This window comes from Antedon mediterranea, chromosome 8, assembly GCF_964355755.1.
Source record: "Antedon mediterranea chromosome 8, ecAntMedi1.1, whole genome shotgun sequence".
In the NCBI taxonomy this organism is placed as follows: Eukaryota; Metazoa; Echinodermata; class Crinoidea; order Comatulida; family Antedonidae; genus Antedon; species Antedon mediterranea.
In genome coordinates this window covers 6,791,338-6,815,642 of record NC_092677.1, presented here as the reverse complement: position 1 = coordinate 6,815,642, position 24,305 = coordinate 6,791,338, and the positions used below count along the sequence as shown (strand labels likewise).

At 31.5% G+C, this 24,305-nt stretch overlaps 2 protein-coding genes across 2 annotated transcripts in view; both read left to right on the top strand.

The window, feature by feature from the left end:
• LOC140056953 (phosphatidylinositol glycan anchor biosynthesis class U protein-like) overlaps positions 1–24,305 on the top strand; it is an 82,625-nt gene that overhangs the window by 49,373 nt on the left and 8,947 nt on the right. The window contains exons 6-8 of the mRNA XM_072102485.1: positions 16,422–16,525; positions 18,945–19,099; positions 19,893–20,036. Coding sequence (XP_071958586.1) covers positions 16,422–16,525; positions 18,945–19,099; positions 19,893–20,036 — 403 coding nt within the window. The remainder of the gene's footprint in view (positions 1–16,421; positions 16,526–18,944; positions 19,100–19,892; positions 20,037–24,305) is intronic.
• Positions 2,743–8,227, top strand: LOC140056955 (uncharacterized). Its single transcript, XM_072102487.1, has 2 exons — positions 2,743–3,658; positions 5,598–8,227. The coding sequence occupies exons 1-2, from the start codon at positions 2,959–2,961 to the stop codon at positions 5,969–5,971; spliced, it is 1,074 nt and encodes a 357-aa protein (XP_071958588.1). The 5' UTR covers positions 2,743–2,958; the 3' UTR covers positions 5,972–8,227.

Here is a 24,305-nt window from a genome sequence, read left to right as displayed (position 1 = left end):
GTATTTTTCGGTTTATATATTATTTCTGTGGTTAAAGCGTGGTTCCCACTAGCGACGCAACTCAAGGACGTAACGCAACGCAAGTGAATTGACCAATCACAAGCGATGGCTTATTCGCTTGTGATTGCTAACTGTCTATAACTTCGCTTGTCATTGGTTAAAACGCTTGCGTTGCGTTTACGTCCTTGCGTTACGTTCTAGTGGGAACCAAGCTTTACAAAGACATTTAATGGACAAATCAAATTAAGTTTGCCAATATATTGTTGCACAATTATCATTAATCATATATTATATTTATATCTGATAAAATATGGAACATTACTAATATATGTATGTTTGTGGGTTTATTATTTATTATATATATTAATTTAAAAAAATTGTAATCATCGAAAAAAAAAACTTTCACACAAAGAAAATGAAAATATTTCACTGAAGTAACTACATCTTTTCACTACAAATTTAATTTGTTTTAACGTAGTCATTTATGAGACACTGCTGACTGCAATAAACAATGTGTATTATTACCTGAAAAATGCTTTCTAAATAATTGAATAAACAGGTAAAGTGTAACAAAGTTTAGTTACTGCAGTAACTGCAGTTGCTTTGTAGTTGTTTTTCTTTGGGATCCTGGATGTGACAAGAATCTTTGTTTTATTCTAATACAGGATACCCAATAAGGGTCTTTAACAATTAATTATAGCATATGTATTGTATTTGCCATTATTGAAATTAATAAACGTTCTTGAAATGAAAAATGAAAATTAAATATTTCACATGGCCCATAACACTATAAGCTAACAAATACTTGTTTCCATAGGAGTCCTCATGGCATATTAAGGAAATAATATTAAAGAAATTAGATTAAATTTAGTAATTTATTCACACACTATTTGGCTAAATTAAATTAAAGTCATGGATTTGATTAACTACACATACATATAATGTATTAAGTGTAAGATTTAATAAAGGAAACAATACTACAGAAATCAAATTAAATTTACTGTTTATTTGCACGTCAGTTAGCCTACAGCGGTTAAAAGCATTCAGGCAGCAGGCAAGAGTCACTGAACGTTCATTGAATGTTCTATACAGTTCCTGTGAATATCAACCTGGTTTCGCTATTATTAGTTGAGGGTCAAAAATGTAACAAAAAGGTCGTAAAAACATGGAGAAATCATTCAATATATTGTAAGCCCACATGTTGCATGATACTGCTGCCTGAATAAGGGACCCGCTTTTAACGGCCGATGGGGGTTTTTCTTTTATTATCAGTATTGTGTAAGCCTAGTGGTTTCAAAAGTAATGGTAGTATTGGAAGTACGGCGTCAAATTTCTAAGGGAAATATACAATATATATAAATGGGTAGGTGGTATTTTGCCAGTGTTTTTGTTAGTATTGTTGTATATATTTTGTTGCTGCAGTATATTGTTTCTGGTTTTTTTAAAAATTGGTTTTAAAAGGATAATAAATGACTTGCTACAATATACTATAAAATGTGAATGAAACACAATACATTGAACTTCTATTGAAATTGTCTGAATTAGTAGAATGGTTCATTAAGAAATTTGGAATAAATATAACTACATTAGAATTAATGATGAAATATATTTTAAATTATTAAAAATGTATCTTACAATCTATTTTGTAATTTACATTGTTTGAATACAAAATATAGAATTAAAAAAAATTAATACAAATATTATCTTTTTTAACCATAGCTAATTAATTAATGTTAATTAATGTAACATAAATATTAAAATCAATAAGTAAAATGAAAAAAATTACATTTTTATTATGTATTCTATATATTTACATTTATATATTTAATTTTCATTTGTTTAATATTATTTAAATTAATGATATTCAAATTTCAAATTGATATATATAATGATTGTGATCGTTAAACTGAAAAATACCTTCATTGCTAGGCCTGCTTTTTCACATAACTACAAGAGGAAATATTGTTCCACGTCGACATACCCGATCGGTTACCACGAAAAAAAAAAGCGGTTTACTTTTCGGTATTTCTAACCTTCATTTTGTTAGATTTACCTGGTGTAAAGCTATTGTTAAATGATATTTCAATTATTAGTCATGCATATCCTATATAATACCCATGTCCCATGTATTACCATACAATTGTTAGTTCTATTCATTTAAAAATATGGTTGTATCATGTTCTACGTTTTGCTAGGCCTAGCCATTTTACAGCTGGAGTTGGACTCGTCCATTGGATGCCGGTGGAGAAAAATATACTCGGCGTATATCGAGGTGATATTTTCGGGCCAAGAGTAAGGCCAAAAATATTATTTGGAAATTAGTGTCTGCGATTGTTTCGACAGATGAATGATAATTAAACAGTGATGTTTTTGTCCTCGAAATCGTTGAATGTAAAGCCTGAAATATCGTTGTAATAACCCATTTTCCACATGTGCGAATTGACTTTCCAGTTTGTGGTTTCATTGTCTCCTATCCTGGTAAAGAAGTTGGTGTGTTGGTTAGTACGCATTGTTTTCATTCATAGTTTGGCCTAAAATTATTGTTTATTGTGTTCTGGGCATGTTATACCCCAAATTCATAAATATTTTCTATTATACAGAGAGTTAAATTAGGGTTATAATTACATTAGGTCTATAGATGGGTCTAGCCAATCACGTACATGTACGCGAAGGTTACGAAGGTCATAGGAATGGAATTTAATTAGGTAATAGCATTTATGGCACAATATTAAAAGAGATCTATAGTTGTGTACACTAGGAGTCAGCCATTAGAACTGCGAAACGACAACATACCAGTATTAGTGAACATGTCAATAACTGGTCAAGGCTAGATGCACATTGCTTCATGTCTTCATGTTGTTATATTTTGAACTTAGTCGTGGCTGTTTATAAGTAACATTATTCCGTGAAACATAGCTGTTTTTATTGGTACCTGACGTGAAAACATCGGAGTCACTCATGAGCTCCCTACGCATACCACCCATGGCCAAGCGTAAAGCCAACTTTACGATGCTGGAAAAAAGTATTTTGCTTGATTTAACTAAAGGCTACCCTATAGTAAGTTCGTCGTCTAAGGATTCTAAAACGCAACGTTGCAAAGACGAAGCCTGGCAAATGATCGCTGCTTTATTCAATGATTCTGAAAATATTTCCGTACGTACATCACAGGAATTGAGAATTTGCTACCAGAATTTGCTTCAGAAAGCTAAAAAAGATGAAAGTGTTCAAAACTGCAGGAAACGTGACGGAATTTCAGGGCCAATTTGTGGTAATGAACCGATGGTAAAAAGGAAAGCGAATTTTTCGCCTCTTGAGCGAAGTTTGTTAATTCATTTGGCCAACCAACACCCTATCGTAGTTTCCTCGTGTAAGGATATGAAAACGCAAAAAAGTAAAGACGAAGCTTGGCAAAACATTGAAAATTTATTTAACAATGAAGAGGATGTTTGCATCCGAACTGCTCAAGAATTGAGAACTTGTTTTCAGAACCTTACGCAAAAAGCTAGAAAACAAGACGCTTTAGATTGGCAAGAATTACAAATGATAAAGATGGAAGCTTCAAGCGCTTCGCCATCTTCCACGCCATCGGTAACGGATACTATGCGTGCTTTTATTCCACATATTTTTGAATCGGTAGAAACATCAAAAGATTGTGAAGGTGAGTTTGTATAAATACAACGGAAATAGTCAATTACGAAGTAGAAATTATATATATTTTTTTTTCGGTTATTTTAGTTTCAAGGATATAAGTTTCGAATATCTATTGTGATATCTAGCTTTAAACCACAATTTCCTTGGTTTAGGTATTTCAATATTCCAGGCTTCATAAGTCCCCGGTTTGCCGTAGACTCTCCAGTGTTATAGTCGTATTATCTCCCATGACCGAGACAACAAAATGCATACGCGCAGAATTTCTGTTGAAATTGAGCCTAAACACTATCGGGCAGAAATAACATATTTTGTAAATGCATATAATTAATCTGTTTTAATAATTATGAGTTATATAATTGTTACATAATATAATAAATATACAATATATATATTTAAAGAAGCTGGTTATTAAAAAGCGTGTTGTACAATTTTATCTTGCTGGTTGGCACATTTTTCACTTAAAAATTCTCAATTTTTTAGGTTGCGGTTTATGAAATGCGACTATATACGTTTTAAATATTGGCATAAGAAACCACAATTAATGTATCTTTTTATTTTTTTGTATAACTATACAGTAAGTAGACCTTGTAAATTTGCTTTATGAAAATAAAAAAAAATTGTATAAATACTATTCATGTAAGATACGATTTGTACTTATATACGGTACATATTTTTGAGTTCAGACCTCAAAATTCTCCATTTTTTAAATTGTGGACTATATTTCTAATCTTGGCGTAGGTTACAGCAATTGATGCGTCTTTTTAAATATAAGTATAGACCTTATGCATTTGCTTTATAATGATTTATAAATACTATTTTTAATTTAATATTAATACATATTATTTTGAGACAAATTTTTTTCTCTTTAGACCTAAAAAATTACGCTTTTTAGAATTATATTCGACTATGTTTCAAATATTGACTTATGTTATCACAATTGATTGACTTAATAATAATTATATAAAAATGATTTATAAATACTATTTAAATATAAGTTTATTAATTACTATATTATTTTGGTGAAAAATGTTTTTCACATAAGACCAAAAAATCTCCATTTTCAGATTGTGGTTTTTCGGACTCAAATACTTTCGAATGAAACCACAAATGATGCGTCGTTTATTATTAGACCTTGTAAATTTGCTGTATGATAATTATATAAAAATAATTTATAAATACTATTTTATATAATACATCAAATTGTCCTTTCTAAATTGCAGTTTTAAAAAAATACGCGACTACGTTCCAAATATTGGAATGTAAAACCAGAAATGATGCGTTTTATTTACATAAATAAACCTTGTTACATTTGAATACTATATTTTGTATTCAAAAGATTGATATTTTAATATAGGTTCATTTGGTTTGTTACTATTCTGCATCAAATCAATTTATCCCCTACTTCAATGTATTTCACTAATTAACTTTGTATTACCAGTATTAATATTATGATGATTAATTTAATTATAAATTTCATGCCATTATTTAATATTATAATTAATCATTTACATGTTTTCATATTAAATTATGCAATTTTAATTATGTTTTTTTTAATGGTTTCAGTTAATTTTTGTATTTTCTTGTTCTTATTTTTTTACGAGTATATTTTTTGAATATTATTATTGTCATTATTGTTATAGTTAAATGAGAATAATCTCCTTAATATTTTGTATGATAAATTAGAATATTTAGTATGTTAAGTTTTATAGCTACAATTTTTGAAAAACTTATGACCAACAAGTATAAATATATATACTTTACTTTTACTAGTTTGATTTAGCTTGTAGTAATATATATTTATATTCTATCTACTTTAGAATTAGTACATGTAAATTATGATTTTAATATATCTGCAAAAACCACTGTTTATTTAAAAGTACATATTCTAATTGTGTTTTAATATTACAAATTAATAAATTAAATAAATGACAAATATTTTTTTATAGATTCTCCAATGCATCAACGAACTTCTGAAGCCCAAAATTTATTTGAATCGCCTCAATCATCAGAATCTACTTCTGGGAGTCAAGCGCCATCAGAGGCAACAGAGCCACCATTAGTCCATCCGAAGATGCCGGCTACACCTCAAGAAATGGAATGTGATTCCGAATCGCGTAATTCAACAGAGAAATGCGAAGAACTTAAAATGCGTCTTATGATTGAAGAACATCAAGTTCGGATAAAAATGATGATGGAAGAACATGAGTGGAAACGTGAACAGCATAAATGGTTACGAGAAGAACATCGGATCAGGCTGAACTCGTTGATTCGAACCACGAACAATCATGAAATAAAAACGAATCATTTGAAAGCATCGTAACAATCTACTGAACTGTTAATTTATAAATGGTGCTCGGGGAAAAAAAAAACACCTTTTAAAATGCATGTTTTGAAAAAATGCTATCTGTTGTTCCTGACCCTTTACTACTGTACTATCCTTATCCCTATATCCATCCCTGTAACCCTTGCATTCAATTTTGCTGCAAAAATAAGTAAATTAATGTTCTGTGTTTTCAACGTAACCTTGAAGTATGTCAACAGAGAATTTGTAACTATAGGGTATGTAAAAATAAAAAGTTTTATCTCTGTCCCAGGGTGTTTTCGGTGTGCGTGTGCGTGTATACTTCAGGAGGTTGTTTAGTTGTCACAAAGTGAATTCTTTATATTCTGTGCCTCAATTTGTGAGTATTTCCGATGGTTATTGTTTAAATTTCCGCATTGCAGATGATTTTATAAAATAATTAGAACTCCGTTTTTTTAATTGCCAACGGGCCTTCATGTAACAAGTATCGGATTGGGATTCAGGACAAACTAGAAATATAAAAACATGTTTATTATCAATTATAAGTACAAATTATGGATATATTTTAAATATCATGATTTTGCGACTAAAATTGATAATTTTACTAATCTATAATCTATATACATTTGTTTATTCATAAATAAGGAAGATTTCTCAAACAAAAATTAAACTGAAAATTTGGAAATTAAATTACATTGATGATGATGTTGATGATATTGATGATGTGTGGTTCTGTAGGTAAAATTGCCAGTACATGTTTTTATAATAAAATTATCGTAGTCTTTTAAGGAACCCTCAGCGATTTGCTTGAATTCAATATCGCCGATCGATTTTTTTTCACTTTTGTAAATAAGAAAAAATTGCCTTTATATGTTGTGTGTGGTCGTGTATTGCTAGTGTTAAAAATTGCTAATATGGTTACATTTGTAAATGCAAGATATACCTAATTGTTTTTCACATATAACATTTTTATTAAACGGGCAAAACAGGTTTTGCGTAAAACATTGGCAAGAAAATATAAAATAATTTGTTATTCAGAAAGTTTTTTGCTTTGTTTTACTAAAAAAAAACCTTGTTGATAATAATTTCATTGTGACTGTGGTATTTCAGCTGGGGTTTAAATGGTTTAAATAGTTATTGCATGGGGTGCGCTTATTAGCCATGTCTAAAGAACCATGTCAACACTGTTTTACTGCAGTTACTGCAGTAACTACTTTTCATTTATGAAATTATTTTTCATAACACTGTTTATTGCAGTGACTGCTTCATAAACGTGTACATGTTATTGCAGTAGAATACATTGATATGATATGTAAAGCAAAGCAAATATATGACCACACTTAGCAAATATACCCTTAGCAATATAAAAAATGATTTTACATCTATTTAGATATATATTTATTAAATAAAACTCCTGTGTGTAAGAGTATGTGTTATCAAAAATTCAACGGGTCGTCTTTCTCTCTCTTACTCATAATATATCCGATGCAAATCAATTATTTATATTTTTAAGTAATACTAATCCAGGTCGTATTCTAGTTGAGTTGTTTAAAACTGCTACATCTTGTATCTAGAGATTTTAGTAAACATTATCGTACATCTTAAATGTACTGTATCCGTTTTGGCCCCAAAATATTACCGTAAATAATCAAATAAATCCGCTAATTAATGTGCATTCACGATTATTGGGTATCTGCGTTTATCGCAACAGATTTGAGAATAGTATTGAAATGGTTTTAACGTTGAGGTGATCCCTTACTTTAGTGTTAGAACGTGGCAAATTTTTCTCCCAAAAAAAAAAAAATTTGAATTGACCACGGTCATTAAATATGCGTAACATACAGTTTTAAATTTAAGTTTCCATAAATAGTGTGACCTCATTTAGTTTGTATACCTCACAATTTGTCGTTTTTAAAAATGTATTCGAGAAAATATGGTATAAACATTCTGGCTATTTCTGTTTATTTTGGTTACTATTGCTGAGAAGGGTAGGTCAAATGATATACTATTTAATCTAAAATAAACATATTTATTTGATAATAGTATGTAGGTTAAATATCATATTTTCACAATAATATTCATTTTTGGTAAAAGACATATTTTGTTTGATAATTTACGGTACCGGTAAACAAAATATGTGTCAACAAAAAATGTAGGATTGGTAGTTATACTATTTCAATCTTAATTTTGTCAGGTTTAAATGCTATATATATGTTATATATGAATAAATGCTCTTTGTTTTTATGGGTTTTTTTGGAGATGTTATATTATTTACACGAGAAAAAAATAAATTACAACAAAAATGATGTCTATTTTTTTCTTTCCTGAAAGAAATCTAAAATATTTAGAAATCATTATTGTCTTGTATTTTGCATTACGTATGCTGCGCTTTTGTTTTTTAATTTTGAGAAAATTGTAAATAATTGTTATACTATTTTTGTAGGATGTACCTTTTTAGTCTATTTCCTTCTTTTGTCTTATCTGTTTCGTTAATCATTTGCCAGAATTATATTATTGCTTTATCGTAACCCGTTTTATGAAATCATAAATTCATAACGAAGAAATATAATTTTATTTGTAAGGATCAGTGTGGAATCCCCAGGGAAGCGCGAATACATGACCTCTCCAGCCGGTCCCTTATTTTGTACATTTCTCATTTATGGGCGTAAAAAAAAAAATTGGACAGGTTTTCTGATCAGAATTTCATGGGTTTATTCAGCGTTGCATTATATTATTCATCTTGAAAAATATATTTAATTCTAAATATATCTGATTTTACATTGATGACGTGACAAGGACATCGTCGCAAAAATAAATAATTTTCTTTGTCATTTTGATATAAAAATCACTTTATCGTTGATAGAAGAGAGGTGAAAAACCCCGACCTGGCCTAATTTTTTTTTGGAAGTGTAGTTTAGCAAATTTTATATTTGCCGTTTCAAGTCAATAACCTTTAGAATATAATGTTTAATTGACATAATGTTTATTCGGAGTAAACTAGTACAAAACTAGATTGAAGGACAATCATTGGTCTTACCTGACTCCGTCCTACTTTTGCCAAAGCTGATTATCAAATTACTTTGCAGTATGGTTTTTGTTAATGATAATATATATCACGTAATTATCACAGAAAGTCCTCGTCCTCGAAGTCGTTTGCGAAGCATTTTGTCGGTTTATCGCTTTTCTGTGGATTTGAAATTTTTCCACCGATGATAAACGTAAAACGTAACGTTTAGTTTGTCGGGTTTTTTTTATTGTAAATTTTATGACATAGTTTATTATAAAAGTTTGTACTTTGGATTACCATTATCGTGTTGTATTGGTATTCATAATATAAATTTCAGTTACTGTACTTTAGTTCCTAGATAGAATCGTCATGTTCCTTAATGTACACAACCTTCTTTGAGTATAATTGCACATGGTTTGATGATATTTAAGAAGCTGAATTTCGTCTGTTCCACATGTTTCTTATGGTTTAAACATAAATTATTTACTGTTAATTGGAGGATGGGAACCTTGATTTTTATTTTATTACATCCCTCTTTTCCAAACCTATGTGCATTATGAATTCACAGGCATTGAGAAACTCTAAACAGCCCAATTATTAAACGGTTAAAAATGAGGAGATTGGTGAGAATAAAAAAACTGCTGAATCTTGCAGTAATGGCCGCATTTTCTCATTCTCACTAGTTTTCTCAACTTAAAACTGTTTAAAATTTAAGTAACTTCCAGTAACTAGTCGTGTTTCTATGCCTTGTCAAATTTTACTTCACTCAAAAGATTCTAAAACATATTGACAGAGCATTTAATTTGAATAAGATGTTTAAATCATAAAATAAATATAACTATTAAATTAATTTGTGCATTATCGCTGTTGGTTTCGATGGAATAAAATGAAAAATAAAATAAAAATACAGACATTACCCAATTTACAGGATTACACTACAAAATTTAATAGTACTACTAGTAAACTAAAAATATTTTTATAAATATATAATATTTTTTTAAATCCTGTGCCCGTATTTTATTAACTAATATCCCTTGGGGTGTATTATTGCGGATGAAATCGAGTAAAAGCTTTGCAATAACGGACCTGCAGGCTGTTCGTGTTAATTATTTTCTTTTAACTAAAGATAAACTCTTTTTTTGGAATACAAACGTTTTAATAACAAATTTAAAATAGAAATACTGTATTTATTTCGCAATCATTGCCTTAATACTAACAATATCAGATATTGACTGTCGATTTTTTCTCCATAACATTTGTAGTTTCTTAGAATTACAAGGCTAGCTTGACCTGTATTTCACTTCAGCTGAATTTCTAAGGTAGAGAATGTTCATATCAAAAGAGTGTATACCCGCCATTGCTTTCTACCGTGCTTGAATTGCAATCTAGCAGACGGGAGCATATACAAATACGTAGTCTTCATCGTTGCATTTCTTCGATTAGTTTCTTCGTACATTGGTACTTAAACATTGTACAGCATAGCGATTATACAACATAAGCTTACTATGGTTCCGCTTATGTGCTGTATGTGTTTTTAAAATTATATGCGAAGCTTCGCCTCAAAACAATTCGAAATGAATGGAATAACCACTCAAATATTTTTTTAGATTAATTATTTATCACAAAGTTAGCTATAGATTAAATACCTTTTTTTTTAAAAAATGTAATTTAACAATATAAATAATTTGGACTGACAATAATATCAGGACTGATAATCTTTTTGCTTAATTCAGAATGATTTTAATATTTTAAATATTTGTACATATTCACTTAAGTGCTTAAAAGTACTTAAGTGAATATGTACAAATATTTATTTTATTATTAGTTAGTTTATTTTGAAAACTAACTTATTAAGCAAAACTCAACCAAACTTAAAACAAAGTAAAAATCTGACACCGGCCTTTTCAATACGTTAATTATATTTCTAAACATTTTATTTTACGAAGATTTTGCAGTGTATATATACTTATAATATTAATATATTAACAAACTTAATCATAATCTATGTATATACAATGTAATATTACATGTATTATACAATTACGTTCTATTGATAATGCGATATACAGTAAAAATTATAATTGTAAAGCCGAATAGCAATCATGATAACATTATTTTGAATTATAAGATACGTTAAATGAATGCATAATATTAATAAAGTATATAAAGTTATCGTAATTATTTTCTTAAATGTATAAGATAGAAATGTCGCGTAACATCACACAAACATAGTTAGATTTTCAAATTTTATTCAAAAGCGATTTTTAAAGCGTTGTCTTAGCATACGTGATAATTATAGATTCGCTGTGCAACGATATTCATATATGTTGTATGCATTGTGGTTAAAATTAATGTTTCGTGAATGCGTTGTCGTAGCTGACCAACCGCCATTGCAGAAAACGAAGCTTGCGTTTTTTTTTTGCTTTAAAATGGCAGCTGCTAGCCTCCATGTGTCCTGCCTATACTGATTGTATTAAAGGCTTTTCAAATTAACCTTCCTCTTATTAGTCGATTAACCTCTGGCCTAGTCAAAAGGTCACATTATTACGCAGTAAAAAAATAATAATATATTAACCTCTACCAATAACTTACTACCCTTTTTGCGGTTTTAAATACCCCCTAGGGTTAATATAATCTGCCAGATTCTAAAATTTTAACGTACGTATTTGTATGAATAATATTAATGTTATATGTATTTTTCAAATTAAAATTTCACGTATTTAATAAAATATTTTGCGATGTTAATCAACCTTTGAATTTGATCTATAAAAATCAATGATTTTAAGGAGTTATTATACCAATTTCAAAGTATTAAAATAAAACTAATTTGTAATTTAATTTAATAATTCTGTTAATAATAATTAAATTAATTAACTAAACCAACGCGTGACAAATTTAGTTTAAATTCTAAATTATCTTTATTAACAAGTAAGTATAGTAAAGATAGACTTAATTTTGAATCATTTTCTCAGCCAAGATAATTGCTATATATTTAAATAATTTAATAATTGAATGGTTAAGTAATAATTTAAGTTATTGCTGACACCCCGAGATGGATGTTGGACAAATTTTAATAAGTACTAACAAGCATCATTGAAAATATAGTACGTAAATGACCTAATTGTAAACTATTTTATAAAGTAAGAATATGCGATATTTTTACGAAAACAATTTTCTTTGTACGCAAATAGAATTACAGTCACATGGAAGTTATTTTAAAATGTCCTTATCATTTTACATTTAGATGGTACCCACATATTGATACGTTCATTGTTGAACTGGTCTTAAAATTTATGTAATGTGCCCAATTTGCATATTCAACCATAAAATCATATTAACATTCAAATATTATGACATGACATATTTCTTTTATATACAAATATTTGTGTAGAAGTTTCGTAAATGAAAGTTTTTTTTTCGTCGGTAAAATAGTTTTAGTTGATTTGATTATGAATGTTGTTTCTATGACCTTCACGAAACTAGGTGGCGAACAAAGGGCCCTCGATAGCTCTAGTTGATCTTGATTTATGTACAGAATAAAACCTTAGTAGTTGCTGTGTAACCGAACGAAGTTTATATAAATTCGTTGTTCATCTTGGACGCCGTAGGCATATTTCTTGTGACAGATTGCAAAGTAAATTCCCATTACTGTAGCACTGAAGGTTTTGATGTTTCTAACAACATACGCTGTTCATATTGAAACTTCTATCTCATATACAAAGCATCTTCTTTATATGGTGTTTTTATCTAAACTAAACAAATCCAACAATGTGTAAAAATTATTTTTAAAAAACCCTATGCTTTAAATCATACAAATAAATTGTCAAATATAGGCCTAAACAATATTATGCTTCTTGCTTATAAAATAAACTCATTTGAGGCTTAAGGAGTAATGTAGAAATAATCTTAGTTCCAATCCTGGAGTAGGTGAGGATCGAACCATGGACCTTGGGATTTTACGGAAATCACATTAACTAAACTTATTTGTGCATGGATGCTGCTCATACTATCTGTGACTTGAACCCAGGTTGCTTGTTCGTGTTGTGTGCTGTACCAGAGATTGATGTGTAATGATGATATAGGACTAGAATGTGATAGGCGTAAAGGCAAGGTTTTGTACTATACTGATTGCATCCTTAGGCAAGATGGAGTAAGAGCAGTTTTCTGTTTGGGCTCATGCCTATTACTTGCTCCTGGCAAGATGAATTGTAAAATGTACTTTATGAACTTTTGCCGAATAAATATTATTATTATTATTAAGATGCTTTAATCTCATTGCCTCATCCTTCGGATGGAATGTAAAGCCATTGGTCCCGTGTACATATACTGCACGTTAAAGAACTTGGTATGCTGATCTTGTAGGCGCTGCACCGCTGGTTGCCACGAGTCCCTGGAGGGGCCAAACCTAAAACTTGAGGACCAGAATAATACTATAACTTTCACCTTTACTCTTTTGATATTTGAATAGGCAGTACTACGCTAACCCAGGATATTCATTGTACATTTATATGCGTAGTTAAGACATGAATAGGTCTGTTTATTTATTTATTTAAAAACATATTTAGACAGGATAAAAACATATCAGTTTGCACCTGTTTTACATATGGTCCTGTTTTTTAAAGCAATAGATTACATAACAAACGAAATGGTAACTTTCTTTTTTTTTTATTCTCATTTTTTAGGCAAATTGCCAAGGATTACCACAAGTGAATTCATTCATTCATTTCTAGTGTCCAGTTGTGTGGTTTTTTAATAATAAAATGTAATTAAATAAAATATACTAGGTAATTTATTATGTATTCATGAAGTGTACAAAGTGAAAAAAGGCCTTGATTCTAGAAAAATGTTTTAGGTAGTCCCTCATACCCAATATTATTTGCCCTAGCATCTTGCCCTGTAGCCACTCCACTAGCTGAAGTTGGCTCACGAAAAGGTAACTTACAAAATTTAGTTCTAATGGAATTGTAGTTTAGTGGAGCTGTTACTTGGTGGTTAACATCTTGCCTTCTAATCCCAGGGTTCAGGGTTCAATCCTGACCTAGTACCAGGGTTGTAACTTTCCAGTCCACATGCCTTAAATGAGACTTATAAGCGATGAATTATAAAATAGTTGATCCATCCTGTAATTGCCGAGTTGCTCGCTGTTGGATGCATATGAAATCAAGAAGATAAAAAATTTGTGTTTTTCCGGTAAAATTTGTCCACATTGTTTTGTTTAATTGACAATATATTGAGCTAAATGTAAATCTTTCAAAACATGCTCGCAACGTCCATGCATAATCTGTTGACACATGTTAAGCCTTGTAGCGCACAAATGTTTATCGAATGACTTAAGAAAATTTGTTAACATAGACTAAATATAGAACACTATGAAATATAAAACATGTTAAATCACATTATAAATAATGTATTGAGACCTAGAACTTAGCCAATTGCTTTCCAGAATTTCTTGACATTTAATTTAATACAACATCGATGTTCACATACAAAAGAAATTTTGTGAAAGTATGTTGTAACATAGTACATTTGATTGAGCATAATGTCTGTTTTTGATTGGACTTGTACTTGAACAGGGGATGATAACGTAGAAAAGGTGTGAAAATGGTGAGCAAGTTGTTTTTGTAGAGTAATTATTTATTGGGGTAATTAGTCTTTTTTTAGATATAGCCTAAAATAATGTTGTAAGTGTTCATACTGTAAATGTACTGCATGTTATGTCTCTGTATGTGATGCTGTTATTTTATACAGTAGAACACTTCATTTGGATACTTATATTCAGAAGCTGTAACCCAGGATTTTTCCTTGAAAATAGAAGAAAGTAAAACATCAATAAAAACATTATAATTTCAGATAGGGCACAATTCCAGTGGGTGTGGTCAGGCCATAATTTGTTAAGTGCCGATTTTAAGTTAATAATAAATTTTACAACAGCATTGGACAGGAAATTCCAAGATTTAACCCATCTTCTCGGAAAAGGTGCACCTTTTATGACAAATTCACATGAAACAAATGAGGTGCAATATCGGTTCAGGCTATAGACCATGAAAAGGACTTTTGATTGGATTAAGGTATCCCCTAATATAGATCTACTGTCTGGTGAAAATGAATGGGTAAAACTGTAAGGAACTTCGTTTGGTGGGCTAGAAAACTACTAAATCTGTTTTGTTGTTCGTCTTAATACTACTATTCTGATAGTGGATGCATGCTTGGTATTAAGAGAATGTGGGCACCTGATGATGTGAGTAACTGAATGGAACTATATATTACCGGGTTGGTGTCTGGAAAGGTATAGTTGTACTGTTAAATTTTTATTCAGTATGTAGCGATTCAAATCGGAGAAAATGCCGGAATCCATTCTCCATAAAACAACAGGATATAGACACTCTTTAGACTACAACAATCTCCAGTGATAAAAAACACTAAAACATCATGTGAAATTTATAAACAAGAGAGTATTTAAAATTAAAGGTAATGGTAATTATCTTAGTCCTCAAGCTTAACTGGAAACTGAGGAGATTCGGATTAGGCCCCCTACGGACCCACGGCAGCCAGCAGTGCAGCGCCTACCAGATCAGCACACAGGGCGACAATCCCCTACTCTTTTCGAATAGTGTACCAAGTTCTCTAACGTGCACTGTTAAATACACGGGACCAACAGCTTTACATCCCATCCGAAGGACGAGGCAATGAGAGTAAAGCATCTTGCCTAAGGATGCATTTAGTATGGTACAGATAACCTTGAACCCATGTCTATCACATGCTTGTCCGATATTACCATTACACCATTACTCTCCGGTATATACAGCACCCACCGCGATTTCTAGATGGTCTCCCATCCAGAATGCAACCGGGCCCAACGTTGCTTAATTTCGGTGATCTGACGTGAACCGGTGTTTCAACGCAGTATGGGTGTATCTGTTTTTATAATTTACATAAATGCTTAAAATATAGAAAGTGCAAATTAATTGTTCACATTACCATTTTCCTCCAAGTTGACAAACCTGAGAAGAACTTAACTGCAATCGAGCTTTATTTAAACTAAATTGTAGTGTAGTGAAGATGTAACTTGTTGGTTAACATGCTTGCCTTCTGATCGCAAGGTCTGTAGTTCATCAACCTGAGAAGATTAAGCTGCAAATCAGCTCGGTGTTTGTGCTTTAGGTTGACCGCATGAAACAGTTTGGGTGACTGTGTTAAAGGTGTACACTGGCCTCTATTCCATCTTTAAATTTTGTAAAGAAACCCGCTCTGAAACATATCAGCAGCAACATAGGCAATAAACAACTGCATAAGTTACGTTGAAAACTAATTTTTTCTATCTGCAACCCATCAGAATGACACAAATAGTTGAAACATATTGGAAAGATGACGAGTACTAATGTAATTGTTTTAATTTTTAATATAAAAAGAAAGAAAAGAGAAAATAAGAAATGTTTAGATGGATGTTTTTGTATCTTTCAGGTCGGCGTGCAGGCGCTACACTCGCAATTGCATTAGCAGCGTACCAGTCTTTGTATCCTGTGATGCTCCTTGTTCCATGTGCAATTCATGTTGCCAGACAAGAGGTATTATTTGTTTTAAATAAGTTAATTATTTATTTATTGTTTAGTTGTTATGGTGGTTTTTGAGATAATGAATTAAAGGTCAATGAAATCTTAGATTTAATAGTATGCCATTCAGTATTAATTTATAATTTTCACTATGTTGATCAGTAAACACTAACTCAAATTTGAGCATGTGATTGCAGCCATCTATATGTCCTTGTTCTGCATTTTAATGATTCTATATTACATGGTACTATTTACATCAGCTTTTTGCAAAACTATTGATAATTTTGTGCTAGTGACTATAAGCAGGGAGTAATAGAATAAAAGTTATTTTACAAATTCTACTGTACGCAATTTGTAAAATAACAATTACCTTACAAAACCTGCTGTGTATGCATTTGAAGATCAACCTGCAGTGTGTGGAGTGTACTCTGCAGCCAATATCAGAGCCCTGCCTTTTTCATGACCTATGGTGGGTTCATTGAATAAAAGTTTACCTTAGAACAGTGGTAACAAATAATGAATGCCTATGAGTTGAATGGAAAGAAAATTTTGCCCCATTCAATATTTGTTTATAGCACAAGGTGAACATGCAATAGAACCATTGAATAGAATTGTTAGCATGCAATAGATTATGTGAATGGTACAGGCCATCAAGTGATGGATGTTTTGTTATTTTTGAATGGAAAGAATATTTTCATTCATTAAAAGCCTGACTAGTACTAAAAAATCTTCCGCTTCATGAAAATATTCCCCCCATTCAACTCATAAACATTAATTTATTGCAATTGACTTCTTGTTTCCTTTTCTCTTCCATTAGTTTCCTCTTTATCATTCTTTTTATCTTGCTCTTCTCATCAATCACAATTTCTTCCTTCTAAAACAAATCTTTTGACTATTAAAAACAAATTATAGCGTTCGATTGTCATGCGATATCTGTCCGTTCCATGTACACATAAAAATAATGGATTCACATTTGTATGTAACACCTAATATACACCCTTCAATGGATGGTAATCCATCAGCATGTCATAGTTCACTGACTATACCTTCTGTGTGTCAAGTCAATTTGAAATACCATGTAGGCTCCAGTGGTTTAATGGTAGAGCGTCTCCTTATCAAGTCTTGGTGACATGGTTCAGTCCTTCTACCTCTACCTTCTATGTTTGTGTCAAGTCAATTTGAAATACCATGTAGGCTCCCCTGGTTTAATGGTAGAGCGTCTCCTTATTAAATCTAGGTGACATGGTTCAGTCCTTCTACTTACTTTCTATGTTTGTGTCAAATCAATTTGAAATACCAAATATCAAATAGTACAGTTGTCTCTTTCTCAAGTCTGAGTTAGAATCTTGGAAAGGCAATATTCTAAAATAATTTAGCTTTTTGCTTTTTTTTTGTATCTTCATTGAGATCCAGCCACTGATACCTACAAAATTGTCATTTTTTTTAATGTACAGTTTCCAACAGAACATTTTTATGAAATTTGATGACATCAAAAAAGCTTATTAAAACCTTGTGTTATATCTTTATAATAAACACAAGCTGAAATAATAAATTGCGCACTCTCAGTCAATTTCTGTATTTCTCAGTTTCTAAATTTATATATAGATTTTCTTGTTGGTTTTCTTTATTCCTAATTACTACCTTCTGTTCATTACTTTTTATGGTTTTATTTTTCTTTTTTTTATTTTCAACATCGATTCTAAACATAAAATTTGGCATAATTCCAATATCTCATATGCTTGAGAAGATAGATTAAATTATTTTTGCCTTGCGTGCAACCATAATTACAAGTTTAATTTTATTTGTTGCAATGCATAATTTGTCCATAAATATTAACATAAGCAGTCGTGTCATTCTTATTCATTATTTAACCTTTAAATTATAAAATGATATTTTTAATATATTAATGTAATACAATTTTGAACTGTACTTTTGCAAGTCGGGCATGGGCGTTTAAATATGTTATCGAGGAGACAATAGTGAGCTTACGTTTTGGGATGGAAGACAGTCAAAAGGAACCGTATGGTTGTGAAAGGTGGATCGAATACGCTTGTCTCTTTTAAATAAAAGCTTTCAAATTATCAGAACTTAAAAAACTACAGATTTTTTTTTTCTCATTATTACATTTCACCTCCTTTCCCTTCTTTCGTTCTTCTTCATTTCATCTTGTTTTTCTGCACGTTTGTTGGAAGAAAACAGAGCCGAATATTCATTTCACATTTTTTGATGAGTTTAAAACCACCACCTGTTTGTTAATATGCAAATTAGAATTGTAATAAGAATGTAAAGAATATGTATCAACACCTATTCAAGGGAAACTTGTATTAAGAGGACATGTGTTAAGCTCAACCCCACATCTTATTTTTTTGTATACAGACCTGTAGCCATTAACCATAATTAACATAGATTTTGTTTTTTTAATTTTTTTGCACAGCAAAAAGATGTGTCTGTTTTCTTTGATGATGCAAAGTTCTGGAAGTCATGTTGCAAAACAGGACTATGTTTCATTTTCTGGGCATCATTTCTCATGTACCTTTCCTACAGCTTACTAGAAAGTTGGGATTTTCTATTCTCTACATACGGCTTTATGTAAGTATACAAACATTGTTAATCCTTTCTATAAACATTTGGGTCTACACTGAACAATTAAAGTGGAATGTTCTTTTCAGGGTCATTACCATCCGTAATGTCGGAGGTAGTATAAGCGTTATGCGTTAAACATTCAGAGCCATTTGTGATAAAAGCATTAGCCTAGATCGTTGAACTGTATAATTTGATAGTTTGCTTATACAGCGGTTAATTTTTTTCAGTTTTTTTTTTCTCTTTTTAGTATTACAAACTTGGTAAAACCCTTTCCTTAGAACACTCCTATTCAGGGTACACTATCTTGTGAAAAAATACAACCTGTTAGTGGCGGTTTCATCGCTGTTTGTTGACAACTGAATAAAATAAATAAAATAAAATAAATAAAATAAAATAAATAAAATAAGTGGCAATATACTGTATGTTTTCTTTTAATACTATGGCCAATTTCAGTACTATTCAGTAGACACTCCTATTCAGTGGACACTCCTATTCAGTGGACACTCCTATTCAGTGGACACTCCTATTCAGTGGACACTCCTATTCAGTGGACACTCCTATTCAGTGGACACTCCTATTAAGTGGACACTCCTATTCAGTGGACACTTGTTTGGCCCCTAAGATGTCCCTTTAGTAAGGGTTCCCAATTGAACGCGAGGTCGTAAGTGCGCCAAAACTAATCTAACCAATCACGACGCATAGATATCAACCAAACTGTCACTTTGTCAACTCACTCGCTACGTTATTAGGTCGTTTTCTATTCTAATGTAATATTTTTACATACTATTTTTTTTTTTAGTTTGTCAGTTGGAAACCTGCAGCCAAACGTGGGTCTGTTCTGGTACTTTATGCTGGAGATGTTTGAGCATTTTCGTCTCTTCTTTATCTGGGTTTTCCAAATTAATGCTTTTATTTATACCATTCCACTTTCTATAAAATTCAGGTAATGTATTTCTGAAAGATTTTTTACGTTAAAAACATTTTACAGTAAGCGAATTCTTGCGATTTTAATTTTGCATTACGAGACTTTGCGAGAGTGGAGTTGTGGCTTGGTGGTTATGATGCTTGGCTACCAATCCAAGAGTCCTGGGTTCAAGTCCTATCATATGTCAGGATTTTTTCTCATGACAATTTGCAACTCTACTCCCAAAACTTTGTTTTATGTACAGCATCTTGTGTATATGTTTGTCTTGTGAATGGGATTACCACCTTTGAGAAGGATAGTGAATGAATTCACTTGTGGTTATCCTTCTTGGCAATTTGCCTAAAATGGGAATAAAAAAATCACCTGTTTTTCATGAGTACTCAAATTTTCTGACCGATTTGTTGTGCATAAAGTAGAAAATGTTAAAACTAAATTTGTTGCAGAAGGGCATATGGAAGATTAAAGTATAAATACTGTGGTGATTTCGTGCTAATAAATTCGCCTAGTAGAAAAAACATGGTCTATGTTTAAGCAGAATTACTACTGTACAATCCTGTACACATACAAATTGATAGGAGTTTATGAAATATATATTATGTATAGTTAATGCTCCCTATTGTTGAGTTTCGAATTTGAACCATTCCATGAAGGCCTCAGTGGTCTAATAGTTGCATATCAATTCGAAGTTCGAATCTCAGTTTGGAACAACTTTTTCTTCTCTTTGTCACTCTTTTTTTTTCATTTCATTTCATTTATTTCAATATCATCATCGCAGCCTTAGCTGAATTACAAAGATATTTACATTTTCTCAATATTAAAATTTGTATAAAAGTATAAAACCAATAATAATTATATATAAAAAAGGAGGCAATTTACACAAGAAATACAATACAGGAACATTCAAAAAGTTTAGCTTAAATCGCATAGCTCTTACAGATTTCCTTCTTACTGCACATAATTCAAATGTTTTGTTTATTTATTTTTAATATTCCACTGGAATCTGTGGCATTTTTCCAATTTATTACGCATTTACACGCACAAGATACAAAAACAAGCCCTCCTGTAAAATTATGTTTTGTGGAGACACAAGTTTTGATAGAATAAAGAATATCATTATTTTTTATTGTAAAGATAAACTTATCTTTAATTTTCATGCAAAAAATATATCCTCCTTTGAGACATCAATTTCAAGGAATATAGCATATAAACGTATAGGGCAATATATTCATATATCAGTGTCAATTCTATGAAAATAAATTGCCATATGTTTTTTAATATGGAATGAAAAATAAATTACTATCTAGACTTTTGACCCCATTTGAATTCAATTTAATTCAAATTATTAATATTTTGATTTCATACTGAATATGCTTTTATATTCAATCTGTTCTTCAAAAATTCTTTTTATTCAAGTTAATAATTTGTATTTATTTACACATAGTATCACAAGAGTTTGGAGTGATTTCATCAGAATTAAACATATTTACTGTAAATCTTCTAATTTGTACCCCTGGGTTTATTATTCTTTGATTGTTTTTTTGGGTGGGTTACCATTAGAAGGTGGGTTACCATTAGAAGGTGGGTTACTATTAGAAGGTGGGTTACTATTAGAAGGGGGGTTACTATTAGAAGGTGGATTACTATTAGAAGGTGGGTTACTATTAGAAGGGGGGTTACTATTAGAGTAGTGGGTTACTATTAGAGTAGTGGGTTACTATTAGAAGGTGGGTTACTATTAGAAGGTGGGTTACTATTAGAAGCGGAGTTACTATTAGAAGGGGGTTACTATTAGAAGGTGGGTTACTATTAGAAGGTGGGTTACTATTAGAAGCGGAGTTACTATTAGAAGGGGGTTACTATTAGAAGGTGAGTTACTATTAGAAGGTGGGTTACTATTAGAAGGTGGGTTACTATTAGAAGCGGAGTTACTATTAGAAGGGGGTTACTATTAGAAGGTGGGTTACTATTAGAAGGTGGGTTACTATTAGAAGGTGGGTTACTATTAGAAGGTGGGTTACTATTAGAAGGGGGTTACTATTAGAAGGTGGGTTACTATTAGAAGGTGGGTTACTATTAGAAGGTGGGTTACCATTAGAAGGTGGGTTACCATTAGAAGGTGGGTTACCATTAGAAGGTGGGTTACCATTAGAACGTGGGTTACCATTAGAAGGTGGGTTACTATTAGAAGGTGGGTTACTATTAGAAGGTGGGTTACCATTAGAAGGTGGGTTACTATTAGAAGGTGGGTTACTATTAGAAGGTGGGTTACTATTAGAAGGTGGGTTACTATTAGAAGGGGGGTTACTATTAGAGTAGTGGGTTATTATTATATTAATCTTAAATTAAGCACCTGAAAATAGTAACCAACACCAACTTTTCCGGTCAGCAAATCATAGCAAAATAATAAAACGGTACCAATAAATAAATTTGTTTGAACTCTAACTTTATTTTATAAACTCAAAAACACTCAATCTTCCCCACTCCCGAGATCAACTTTTTTTTATCATCAAGTGACTTGTTATATATTTTACTGGAATTTGTTATGTTTACCTCATTTTCTTGAAGGAAGAAATAAATGTTAAGTTGAATTTTATTGAAACATGCATTATCTAATTGTTTTCGAAATACGGCTACATCATAAACGACCAGTCTTCATAAACGTCATTTTGTCAATAGTTTTTGTTACTATTAGACATGGGTTACTATTAGAGTAGTGGGTTTATTATTATAGATTGACTTAGAAGGTGGGTTACTATTAGAAGGTGGGTTAATATTAGAAGGTGGGTTACTATTAGAAGGTGGGTTACTATTAGAAGGTGGGTTACTATTAGAAGGTAGTTTACTATTAGAAGGTGGGTTACTATTAGAAGGTGGGTTACTATTAGAAGGTGGGTTACTATTAGAAGGTGGGTTACCATTAGAAGGTGGGTTACCATTAGAAGGTGGGTTACCATTAGAAGATGGGTTACCATTAGAAGGTGGGTTACTATTAGAAGGTGGGTTACTATTAGAAGGTGGATTACTATTAGAAGGTGGGTTACTATTAGAAGGTGGGTTACTATTAGAAGGTGGGTTACTATTAGAAGGTGGGTTACTATTAGAAGGTGGGTTACTATTAGAAGGTGGGTTACTATTAGAAGGTGGGTTACTATTAGAAGGTGGGTTACCATTAGAAGGTGGGTTACCATTAGAAGGTGGGTTACCATTAGAAGGTGGGTTACCATTAGAAGGTGGGTTACCATTAGAAGGTGGGTTACCATTAGAAGGTGGGTTACCATTAGAAGGTGGGTTACCATTAGAAGGTGGGTTACCATTAGAAGGTGGGTTACCATTAGAAGGTGGGTTACCATTAGAAGGTGGGTTACCATTAGAAGGTGGGTTACCATTAGAAGGTGGGGTTACCATTAGAAGGTGGGGTTACCATTAGAAGGTGGGGTTACCATTAGAAGGTGGGGTTACCATTAGAAGGTGGGGTTACCATTAGAAGGTGGGGTTACCATTAGAAGGTGGGGTTACCATTAGAAGGTGGGGTTACCATTAGAAGGTGGGGTTACCATTAGAAGGTGGGGTTACCATTAGAAGGTGGGGTTACCATTAGAAGGTGGGGTTACCATTAGAAGGTGGGTTTACCATTAGAAGGTGGGTTTACCATTAGAAGGTGGGTTACCATTAGAAGGTGGGTTACCATTAGAAGGTGGGTTACCATTAGAAGGTGGGTTACCATTAGAAGGTGGGTTACCATTAGAAGGTGGGTTACCATTAGAAGGTGGGTTACCATTAGAACGTGGGTTACCATTAGAACGTGGGTTACCATTAGAACGTGGGTTACCATTAGAACGTGGGTTACCATTAGAACGTGGGTTACCATTAGAACGTGGGTTACCATTAGAACGTGGGTTACCATTAGAACGTGGGTTAATATTAGAAGGTGGGTTACTATTTAGAAAATTTACGGTATCAGTATCATGTCACAATACAAAAATAACATGAATGAAAATAAATTTGATATGACTTAATCATCCTCAATTGTCTTGTTACTCTTTGTCCGCATTCATTCAGTACAAGTTAAATCTGCCTATTTTCATCATGTTTTATAATTACTAAGCAAAGAATTAGGTTTACCACATACTACAATTTTCATACATTATTTTATTAAATTATGCAACGAAACAGCTTAAACGGCCCGTATATTATAAGCAGACATTTAATTTTATGATATTAAATATTATATGTTTGCCCTTTGACCTCTAGATTTAATGATTAACTTAAAATTTGGCATTGTTCTTT

What these genes read in the sequence shown, in the direction of transcription:
- LOC140056955 (XM_072102487.1), top strand. Translation starts at nt 2,959, where the DNA reads ATGAGCTCCCTACGCATACCACCCATGGCCAAGCGTAAAGCCAACTTT. An exon ending in AACATCAAAAGATTGTGAAG is followed by an intron (nt 3,659 to 5,597) that starts GTGAGTTTGTAT and finishes ATTTTTTTATAG; the next exon opens with ATTCTCCAATGCATCAACGA.